General features: G+C 42.3%; 1 protein-coding gene across 1 annotated transcript; it reads left to right on the plus strand.

Moving 5' to 3' along the window:
* Nucleotides 1-930: 930 nt before the first annotated feature.
* Nucleotides 931-11,851, plus strand: ARID4A (AT rich interactive domain 4A (RBP1-like); the record flags this gene model as incomplete). The annotated part of the gene is made up of 9 exons (XM_010155950.1): nt 931-1,025; nt 1,134-1,231; nt 2,779-3,004; nt 4,887-5,137; nt 7,428-7,625; nt 8,779-8,863; nt 9,041-9,242; nt 10,437-11,567; nt 11,747-11,851. Coding segments are annotated over 9 exons (2,391 nt in total), but the record flags the coding sequence as incomplete, so codon positions are not given.
* Nucleotides 11,852-11,963: the final 112 nt, after the last annotated feature.

The following is an 11,963-nucleotide window of genomic DNA, read 5'->3' on the forward strand; positions in this document are numbered from 1 at the left end:
CCGCCCCAGCCCTGTTCTTACAGCAAAATTTGTGTTCCCACCAGGTTTGTTCTACATTCTGTTCTCTCAGTCTGAATGTTTTGGTTTGTGTAGTCATGACAGTATGGCCAAAGTCCTGTAAAATGATTTTCATTATTCCAAATATAATTGCACGGAGATGAAGGAAGATGAGAAGCAGCAGGGGAGAAGTTTGATACTCTTCCTTGCTGGGAGGAATACTGACTACATAATGCAGCCACTTGCCCCAAGTCACTTCTGCTTTCTCCTTTTGCAATTAATTATTGTTCTCTGTGTCATTATCAGTGATCCAATTTGAGTTCTTTCTTTTTCCCCAGAACTGTCCCAAATATTCCTGTCCTGTTAGGTCTTTGTGCTGTTTCACATTCTGACAATTTGCCTGTGGGTTTTTTTTTTTGGGGGGGTGTGTGTGTTTTTTTGTTTGTTTGTGGTTGGTTGGTTGGTTTTCTTTTTTTTTTTTTCCCTCCTAATCCAACATTGCTGCTGCTTCTTCCCCACCGCTTTCAGACCACAGCGTTGTGAGTTAATCTCTTCGCACGTTGCTGTACTCCAGCGTCCATCAGGCGTTCTGTAGAGCTTGCTGCACTTCTGGCTGTCCCCTGGCTCAGAAGAGGAACAATGGGATGCAGCCAGTTGGATGGGCACAAATCAGAAAAGGAGGTCGAGGAATTGTAGTTATCAAGCAGCTGGTGCCAGTATGCTAATAAACCACCCAGAAATACGGGATGCGTTCAAACGAGGGTGAAGCCTTCATTGGTGGTTGGAAACTACTGACTTGTGACATATACTAGAACTATTAAATACAGACTTTAAAGTGTAGAAAGATACTGGTAATCAGACATGTGCTAAAGGCATGGAAGAAGCAGTTTGCTGTTCTGTATGATAACTAACTTCTGGTTTGGTTTTGTGTAGGTACTCCTATCAATAAACCACCTGTTCTGGGCTACAAGGACCTTAATCTCTTCAAACTTTTTAGACTGGTGTATCAGCAGGGTGGATGTGACAGCGTAAGTGTTGGATGCTTTCTGGACTAAATATGTCTAGTCATTCTTAAACGTTGTGGCTTGGGGCTGTGGTAGATGTCATTTTTCCTTTTTTTCTTCTTCCCCACAAAGATTGAGAGTGGTGCTGTATGGAAGCAAATTTATATGGACCTTGGCATTCCTATTTTGAACTCGGCTGCTTCCTACAATGTAAAAACCGCTTATAGAAAGTAAGTTCTCGTACTGTATCATGGCAAAAATGCTTCTTCCTTTTTTTTTTCCCTTAAGTAGCATGTACGATATTTGAGCAATTTTTGAGAGTTTACTGAAAGAGCATTTAGCGTTCTTCAGCTAACAAGCCGTTCTGAGCATTTTCCAGTGCTGAGGATTGAAATGGTGGCGTAAAGGGAGGGAGTGCTCAGGGCTGCCTAAGTTTCTGTTGTTCTGACCATTAGCATTCCGCTCACTGTCTTAGCAAGAAGCATTCGCTTTCAGCAGGTGATGATGCCATTTCAGAGCACAACGATGATGTTCATAAAAAAAGTGTTGGCAAATTCAGCTTTGCAGTTTGTGGTGATTGACAAGGATGGATTCTGTCCTCAGCCTGTAGGTGCTGAGTGCAGTGAGGAGAATTTTATACCCGTTTCTTTACCTTCCTGAAAAATGTTGATATAGACAGACATGTTTCAGATTGCCTGTTTAAATGTCATCTGTGTGGAACCTGTAGAATAATGGCTTTAGGGCGTAACTATGTGCATGCTGTGGTGGATGTGGCAGTGTTAAGTAGTAAAAATCACTGCGTGTATTAAAAACAAAAAAAAGAAAAGGTAAATCTTTTTATTCTAACGCCTGTATTTTCAGTTGTGTTTTATCTTTTGAAATGGAGACCTTTTAGGAATTACACTTTTCGAGCTCATTTTCTAAATAAAGATTGTTTTTATTATTTATTCTCCTGGAAGTTTGACAAGAAACAGTTGGGCTTTTTGAGTAAAAGGGAAGAATGAGGTTCTCTTGACTCAAACCTAAGGAAATTCGGCTGAATGAATAGGGATGACTAATGACTCAACTCATGGTAATGTTGATGAAGATGAAAATGTTCAGACTGTCTTCAGTGGGATTTGAACTGGGCACATATTTTAAGGTCTGTGTTCTACGGAGGAGAGTGTTTATCATAAAAAGAGTAATTGGTAAATATGTCCTAGGTGGCTTTTACAGTGGAAATAATGATGTTGTATGGACATGTGGTAGGATGTTGTAACTTGCGTATTTATTCTTTGAGGTGTAAGCTAGTTCCTAATTCTCTCATCTGTCACTGGATTAGAGTGTGCACACAGGCAGTTACCAGAGAACAAGCTGATGCATGGTGGTTTGTTACTGCCTGGTAATTGCTAGTGTGCCCGTGTTCTAACAGTCGGCTGCTTTTCGCTGTCATTGGCGTTTGCGTAACACTGTACGTGTTCTTGGGCTTTACTGTCATGAACTCTTACTTGGATGGGGACAAAGTTACATTGCTGGGGAGCACCTGTATGTGTGTTCTTTCTCACCATTGACTTGTGTGCATAGCTGTTTCGCTTCAAAAGCTCCCCTGGTTTTTTATTTTTTGTTCACTTGGGTTTGTTTTGGGTTGGTTTTTTTTCTCCTTATCCCTGAAGTTACTGCTTCTCCTTGCTACTGCTTCTCCTTGCCTTTTTTTTTGAGCAGGATAATAGGGTTTATGCACTTCAGTAAATAGAAAATAAACCAGGAAATATAAATGAGACTTCATTTGTATCTGTAGGTATCTTTATGGTTTTGAAGAGTACTGCCGTTCTGCAAACATTCAGTTTCGGACCATCCATCACAATGAGCCAAAAGTGGTAGAAGACATACAGAAACACGAGGAACCAATGGAGGAAAGTGTAAAAGAGGAACCAAAAATGCCCCCAACAGAAGTTAAAGAAGTGGAAGAAAACTATTCTAGCAGTGAAAGTGAAAAAGAAGAAATAGAACTGAGATCCCCAAGGGTAAGTGGTTTGAACTGATTTCTGTTTAGTGCTTAACAAAACCCCTTTGTATCGCGAGCCGTTCGCATAATGAGTTTTTCCTTGCCGAGTGATTGTACTTGTACAAGGTAGGACAGGGTTTTGTGAACTCAGAGTTGGTGTTTACTGCTAATTATGTTCTGCCTGTGAATAGGACCAGTTTTGGTTGTTCCTTCATATGCTAAACCACCCATGGGATGTGCTCAGGCTTTGTTGGATGGGAGATATGTCTCGATTCATGGATGGCTTGGGAGCTGCTGGGAGCTGTGTATCACCAGCACAGTGAAACTCAGCAGGACAGTCTTGCTGGTGGGTGCGGATTTCCGCAGACACATGGAATCTGGAGCTTTCTGGCAAGAAACAGGAGTATCAAGGGACCGCTACAGCTTTAAGTATCACAGTCACGTAGTGGTCGGGGTTGGAAGGGACCTCTAGAGATCATCTAGTCCAACCCCCCTGCCAGAGGAGAATCACCTAGAGCAGATCACACAGGAACAAGTCCAGGTGGCTTTGGAAAGTCTCCAGAGAAGGAGACTCCACCCCCTCTCTGGGCAGCCTGTTCCAGGGCTCTGTCACCCTCACAAAGGAAGACCCATTCATCTGAATTGGTTTTTATCACAATATCTCATCTTTTATTAAAAGAAACACTGCAGTTTTACAGTATGTAGACAAAAGAGGTGGGGGCACACTTAAGTTTTGTCTTCCTTTGTCTTTGAATGCTGTAGAGGTGCAGGTTGTATTAGTAGCTGCATAGATAAGACCAGTGGCCCATCAGCTAGTGGATACTGAACCTGATGTGGAACACCAGAATACTGTTAAGGTAGTTGAATATGACTGTAGCCCTCCTGCTAATTCTGATCAAAGGACATTTGTATTCCTTAATAGAGCATGATTACTGAAGGGCAGGGAATGACAACTTTTTAAATTCTTGAAGTTGTAAGGATTTTGTTTGGCTAAAATGTAATTCTGATGAACTACTTCTTGCAAACTAGCTTCTCGGGCACGCATATGGCCCTGGGAAAAGACATGAGAAGATTTTTTTTTTCCTGTTTTATCATTGACTCTTTATGTTAATTTGTTAATAATTAACTATTATTTGGTTATGTATTTTATTACTTTATGAATCCAGTCACCAGGTACCTATTGATGAATGATTAGTTTCCCAAAGTATTTACCATTATACTCCTGTGAAATGTGATTATAGTGCCTTCATTACTGTCATCTTTGGATGGCCTCCAGATAATGGGTCTTGCATTCATAATTTATTTTCAACGTTCTGATTACAAAGCAATGATGCTATCAAGACACTTTTAATAGTAGAATGATAAACCTGTACTAGATGCCCAAGAGCCAGTTACAGATAGTCCCAGACAGCAATTATCCAGCTACTCAAAGTACCATTTTAAAAAAGCTGTGCTTAACTGTTTTTCTAGTGGAGACAAACTGCTGTTCTGCAGAATCAACAGGTGGCTGTCAGGACTGAAGGTAGAGACGATGCCTTCCCCAGTAGTCCTATACAAGCACTTTAACGCTGTTGCTGTAGTTGAGCAAAGCGTTTTTGGTCCTGTCAGGGCAACAGACCTTACTCATCCAAACAGACCTGCTGAAATCCTCCAGAAGTTAATCAGAAGCTCGTCCTCTTCATTCCACACCAAGCAGCACGGCTTTATTTTGCTTTTTACCTCGATAACAAGACTTTAACTTACTATCTTAAGATTTTTTTTTTGCATGTTTTGTTTTATGGTATTATCTCCAGCCCTTCTGTACAGGAATAGTATGTTTTGCTTTTAGCTGAGACTTGGAGAGGCTGTATTCTAGAGAACAGTCAACAGGAGTCGTTAAACTGATCTTATTTGTGTTCTAGGGACGAAGAAGGCTTGCCCGTGACACAACACCTGCTAAAAAAGATAGTGAAGAGGAAAAAACACAAGAAAAATTAAAAGACAGTAACAAAGAAAACAAAGATATAGAGGAAGCACCTGAGAATGCAGAAAAGAAAGAAAACGGAACTCCACTTGGGAGGAAAACTACACCAAAGCAAAAAGAGAAAAAAATGAAAAAACAGGAGGATTCTGATAAAGAGTCAGATGAAGAGGAAGGGAGGCAGAGGGAGAGGTAAACATTAACTTGTATCACCTTCTTACAAGTCAGTCTGTGGCAGGATTGGGCCACACTCCGAGCAGGAGTATACATAGAATTGGAGGTCTTGCCAACCAGAAATCAGGGACCTAATTCACTCAGCCAGACAGGAAAGGGAAAACTTTATTTCAGGCTCGTAGTCTGCTGAACTTGATGGAAGCATCTTTTTCTGGTAAATGCCAGACAGTATTTTTCACTTTCATTCTCTCAAAGGTCTGGGCAAGGTTGTATTGGTGTTTATCACACTGGTACGTACAGACACCAAGTAGACCAGGCTGTAAGTATGCCAGGTGCTGGGTGCATGAGCAACTGTTGGGGCAGATTGTTCTGGGCAGTTGACATATGAAGGGAGAAGAGAGCCCCTCTTCTCCCGTGCTTTTGTTTAAGTGCTTCGTGATGGCTGATGAGCCTACAGCTTGGTTTTTATTGATACTCGATGAGGCAAGCAGGAAGGGGACCAGCTAATAAGGCCAAGGAGAAGGAGTTTGAATGAAATCTAGAGGTAGGTTGAAGAAGAGGGCATGGAGAGACATGGAAGGGCAGAGGGAAAACAGCCTGCAGAGACTAAGCTTGACCCAGTTGAATTGCATTTGTAGCCCTGGTGACAAGTGGGTTGTGAGCAGGTGACTAATTACCAAAGCAGAGCTCTTCTTAGCTAACTTTGGCTGTGGTCAAGGGTAGTGTCTTGCCTGTTTATGCTGGCTTTCCTACCTGTTTTTCTTGTCCATATGGCTAAGTGATGTGGACACAGGTAGATACTGAATAAAGCCTGAGAGAGGGGTATTGCACATTATCTGCTAGAGTGGGAAAAACACACAGTTACTTTAACGAAAGCGTCATTGCGCAGTCCAAAAAATCCCATTGCAGTGCAGGAAGGCCTCAAGTGGAGGCGCAGTGTGGGGGTGCAGCAGGTTGCAGGGGTGTGTCAGACGACTAAGGCATCAAAGAGGTTTCTTTAGGTGGTGCTGATGGTGCTTGTCCTCTCTCTTTTAATTGTTTGCCACAAGAAGATAGACTTCAGTGGGAGATGAACTAGCAAATATATTTCATTAAAAGCAGCCCATAATCACTGAATCACACACTGGTTTGGGTTGGAAGGGACCTTAAAGACCATCTAGTTCCAATCCCCCTGCCATGGGCAGGGACACCTTCCACTAGACCAGGTTGCTCCAAGCCTCATCCAGCCTGGCCTTGGACACTTCCAGGGATGGGGCATCCACAGCTTCTCTGGGCAACCTGTCCCAGTGCCTCCCCACCCTCTGCGGGAAGAACTTCTTCCTGATATCCAATCTAAACCTCCCCACTTTCAATTTAAACCTGTTACCCCTTGTCCTGTCACTCCCTGCCCTTGTAAAAAGTCCCCCCCAGCTTCCTTGTAGCCCCTTCAGGCACTGGAAGGTGCAGTGAGGTCTCCCCGGAGCCTTCCCTTCTCCAGGCTGAACAAGCCCAACTCTCTCAGCCTTTCATCATCGGAGAGGCTATCATAGGAAATCATAATCTTTTTCAGTAGTTTCTTTCTTGGTTACTTTTGGAAGTTTCACTTCTACATTATGCTAAATTCATCCTGAAATAGGGAGACAAGTGTAGATTAGAATAGGTTAGATTGCAGTTCTTGAAAATATGCTGAAGTGGAATGCTTCAGTATTAGACACAGGTGTAGTAACAGGTAGATGCAGGTAGTAAGAGCTGTGTAAGCACTTTTCATCTTGGTTAAACAGTGTTCTAATCAAGTTAGTTTCAGTGGAATGGTATTCGTGCCTGTGGGAGGTTCACGGTTACAGCCATTCAAACTGTTGTGCACTGTTAGTGAACTGTAGCCTATTAGGCAAACTACAGAAGAAATATTTTTTTTTTTATTATTAATCTTTTAATAGTGTGTCAAAATCAAGTCTGTTTTAAAAACTGAAGTTAGTTCTTCCTGGATTATTTAGGAGCCAAACAGTGAGTCAACTTACTCCTCTTCTTCTATTATCAAAATACTCATTAAAAAAAAATCTTTAAGCTTTGAGGTTGTTTCACAGTTAATAAATTGCGTTTAAAATATAACAATTTTTTCTGGATCTCTCTGGTACCTACCCTTGTTCTCCCTGAGTCCTGCTCTTGGTTTAAAAAGCCGTTCTCCAGCCTAGAGGCAGTGCAGGGCACAGAAAACGAGAACGTTTTTTCTGGCAGCCTTTTTCTTTTGCAGTAGCTTGGCTGCTGTAGTTAAATGTTGAAACTTTGATTGTCACTAATTAGCGGGCATTTTAAATACTCTTTACTGCAGGGAGGAAATTGAGAACAAGGGAGAATCGGAAGGTGAAGAGGATGAGGAGGATGCAGAACCCTGCCTGACTGGAACCAAAGTGAAAGTAAAATACGGACGTGGAAAGACTCAAAAAATTTATGAAGCTAGTATTAAAAGCACAGAAATTGATGATGGAGAAGTTTTATATTTAGTTCATTACTATGGGTGGAATGTAAGGTGAGGATAACAAATTGCCTTTAATTTCTTTCTTGAAAAGATTATTTGCAGAAGAATTTTTATTATTAAGAAAAAAAGATCAGTGACTTGGCTCTGAATTGAATTATCAACATAATGAGAGGATGTGACTCTGTTTCACTTCTCAGTGTTAGTGATTTTGTCCATGGCAGGACACGGTTGCACTGATGTCTCAGCATATACTTCCTCCTATGTTTCCAAGTTTCCATCGGCCTAGAGCGAGTGATCCTCGCTCCTCAGAGGAGTATCCCTGCCGCTGGCTGCGTCAGCTCGGGTTACCACTATCAGCCTTGGTGTAAAAGGATTCGCTGGTAATGGTGAAGGCGTCCACAGTGAAGCGTACCAAGCACTGGAATTTTGGCAAGACAATTACTTTTGTTTTGGATGTTGGATTATGCAGAACTGCTGTTACGTGTAGAGAGGGCTGAGCAGCAAAGGGCGACAGAGAAGTCATCACAGGCTGCTCTTGGCAGCCCTGCTTTATATTCAATAATTCTGCAGAAATGGCTTTTTTGTTGTTGCTCTTCAAGGCATTGTGATAGACCAAAAGACCACAAAATCGATCATTTTTAAAAATGGAACACTTCTTGAGATGTTCCAAATCCATACATTTCTGAGTAAACTAAGCAAATTTCTCTATGTGCCAACATAAAGTTTGGGGTTGGGGGGTATCCCTCAGTACTTACATGTGTCCTTTTACCTTATCAATAACTCAGAAGATTTTGAGAACTACTGGTGTTTTTTTCATAATCTCAACCAGTTTGATGCTCTAATCTAAAAGCCTTTTAAAAAGAGTATATTTTACTGTTGAGGCATGGTGTGGTGAAAACCGCCTTTTGTACCTGATGTGAAATAATTGACAGACTTTACAGCTGAGACACTCCCCAGAGTTCCAGTGCTTTGCTAGCAGGAGACTGGGAGGTTTGCCTCTCCATTTCCCCCATCCCATAAATCTTTCTGTGGGCTAGGAATGTAGTTCATCTTTCTAACGCCAGGTACTGCATGCATTTGTAACGTGGGCTCTGCTCTCCTACCTCTCCTTGATAAATATTTCCTGTAACTCAGTCTTTTACTCCTCATATTGCAAAAGCTTCTTGATATGCAGTAGAAACAGTGTGCTGTTGTTTACTTTTAGATACGATGAGTGGGTGAAAGCTGATCGCATTATCTGGCCTGTGGACAAAGGAGGACCAAAGAGAAAACAGAAGAAAAAAACAAAAGTAATGTTTTTTTTTCACTAAGTTTCTTACAGTACAATACTTCCTGATTATCACTGTTCCTTATTTTAAAAAAAATAACAAGTTGCTCAGTCCACAGTCAAGTGTAAAGCAAAAAGAGAAAAAGTTTAACAGTGAGCAGTGAAACTTTTTACTAAAACCTCACTGTTTTCCCCTCAGAATAAAGAAGATGGTGAGAAGGATGAGAGGAAGGATGAGGAGAGGCAAAAATCAAAGCGTGGGCGACCCCCTCTGAAATCTACTCTTCCATCAAACACGTCTTGCAGTTTATCCAAAACGCCCAATAGTGAAGGTAAATCGGGAGCCAGAGGTGCACGGAACAACTTGTCAGATTCCTCACCATTACCAAATGGAACAGAAGGTACATCCGGCGCACTCGTGTTCTGGCCTGGGAGCGCATGTAAACAGTGCCGTCACGCGGTGCGTTAGCGTGACAGCTTCAGCGAGCACGGTGCTTTCAGCAGCTTGAAAGGCCCACTTAACCAGTCAGCCAACAAAGCAGGATGACAAAACACGGGTGTTGGCGCAGATTTTGCGCTACAAAAATTAATACTTCCGATTTTGATTTTAGCAACGCCTCGCAGCTCCTGAGACGTAGCTCAGGAATGTTTGGTTCTGATAGAGGATCAAACGGTGAGTGATCTCAGTCCCACGTATGCTTTTCAGGGGTCTTTTGAGTACCTTTTTGAGAAGAGGTTTGATTTTCATTTTTTACTACTTTATTTTTTTTTTTTCTCCTGGTGAATTCTACTGAGGAAGTAGTTGAGCTGACGCTGCTGAGGAGCACAGTTTGCTCACAGAAGAGCTATGGCATGGGAGTCATTCCAGATTCTTTAGCCAAAGTCTTTCAGTCCTAATCCTGAACAGACCGAATCTAGTGGTATAATGACAGTCTTCATTGTGGTAATTAAGTCCTCACCCTCAGTTCTCCATCATCCAGCAGAGCTGTTAATTACATACAAATGACAGCGGTATTTTTGGTATTTCTAAGCCTCTGTGACCAAGAACTGAAGTGAAATCACTGTCTCCTTTTAGCACAGGTCCCTGCATAATCTTCTGGTAACGTAACGATGCTTGCTCTGTATGTGGTGCGTGATTCGTACAATAGTTTAGCAATGAAATGTCCATATTGTGGTGTGGAAGGGGTTGTTTTTTCCTGTTTTGGGGGTGCATGGAAGGGAGGAGGCTGGGGTTTTGTTTTCGTAATGTCAGGTGGGGGAGGCATTATCCCCAGGTACATCATGGGAATCTAGATGAGTGTTTTTGCTACTATAAACTGTAATTTGCTTATATTGGTTTATTTGGGAGGTAGCGAAAGTACTACTACTATTGTGGTTTCATACCAATTTTGAGGAAGAAATAACAAGTGTAATAAGGGTGTTGAATAATACAGAATTTTGAAGTTTGAAATGGTTTATTGTAAACTGATGTTAATACTGTAGATTACTGGACGGGTGGGGGGGAAGGTTTTGTGTGGTTGGAAAAAGAAATTGTGCTGGAATTGATGATTTAAGGGTGCTGTTTCCTTCTTTTTTTAAAAAAAACCTCTTTGCAGACTCTGGCTCATCTGACAGTGAAGCAGATGAATCATCTGAAAAGAATTTGAACGAAGAATTTTCTCCAGAAACTTCCGAACTGGAAAAGGGTGAAAAACTGCATGATGAGAAGCTAGATGAAGAAAACCCAAAGATTCCTCAGGCACTGAAAGAAAATGACAGGACTCAAGTGCAGCCATTAGAAACACTGAAACTGGAAGTTGAAGAAAGCGAACAAATTGTTCAGATTTTTGGAAATAAAACAGAACAAATAGAAGAAATCAAAAGAGAGGCTGAAAAATCACTGAAAGGAAAAGGGCGAAGGAGCAAGACAAAAGATCCCTCTTCAGACAATGCGAAGATTTCACCAGGAAGCCAAGAAGAGGTGGCAAATGAATCTCTTACAGAACCTGAAAGATTAGACATGTCTTCCTTGGACTGTAAAGAAATTGCCAGCACTCCGGAAAGTGAAACAGAGCCTTCTGCAAAAGATAAGAAGCTTTTGAAAAGGAAAATCTTGGAACAGGCATCACCCGAGAAGAGAAATCGTCGAGAGAGTGAGGTGGAAGTGCCAAATATCGTATCCGAAGAGAGGAGCAGTGAATGTACCGGCGCGGAGGAATGTCGAGGGCTGAATGCTGACGAGTCCCTCAGAGCTGAAAATGAGGAAATGCCATCCCTGGTGGCAGAGTCGGTCCAGCATGGGCAGGAGCTGAGGAGTGAGCACTTCGAACATCCATCTGAAGAAAGCGAGAGCGTTCCCGTAAAAGAGGAGGATGATGCAATGCCTCAGATTGGCCCCGAAACTTTGTTCTGCCATGAAGTAGACTTGGATGACTTGGATGAAAAGGAGAAGAGCAGCAGTGAAGATACAGGATCAGAGAAGCCAGACCCTAACGCTTCAAACTCAAATCCGTCTGCCTTAGCCCCCACCGCCCCGTCGAGCTTTGCAGCGGCCTCGCCTCTTGCGCTGAGTCAGGATGAGTCGCGCAGTATCAAGAGCGAAAGTGACGTGACTATCGAAGTCGACAGCGTGGCAGAGGAGTCTCAGGAAGGTCTGTGTGAAAGCGAGTCCGCTAATGGATTTGAAGCCAGTACCATGTCAAGCAATTGTAGTCTAGCCATGCAAGAGAGAGAGATCGGAGAGAAAGGTGAGCATTTCCCGTGAAATCCATGATTTCTGGAGTCCTCTGAAGTCTGGTGTTACTCTGCTACGATTTACTTGTTTGTGTTGTCAGCTGGTATGAAATTTCTTTGTTGCTTATAAAAAGAGCTTGTTAGTACCAGAAGTATTTGAGGCATCTTGTCTTTCCCCCCCCTTCTCATTTAGGTCAAAAAAGACCCAGTGAGAGCAATAGTGGAACACTAGCAAAAAAACAAAAGCGGACTCCAAAGCGGACAAGTGCTGCAGCCAAAAATGAAAAGAATGGGACAGGTACATTCATGGGGGTGGGGTGGGAAGGGGAAGGTTGTGCTGGCCTAGAAACATGTATAAGAGCCCACTGTTCTCACTGTTACCCATTATTTGGGACCTGTGCTGTTTAACA

The sequence above is a fragment of the Eurypyga helias genome, unplaced genomic scaffold (assembly GCF_000690775.1).
Source record: "Eurypyga helias isolate BGI_N326 unplaced genomic scaffold, ASM69077v1 scaffold43327, whole genome shotgun sequence".
NCBI lineage: Eukaryota > Metazoa > Chordata > Aves > Eurypygiformes > Eurypygidae > Eurypyga > Eurypyga helias.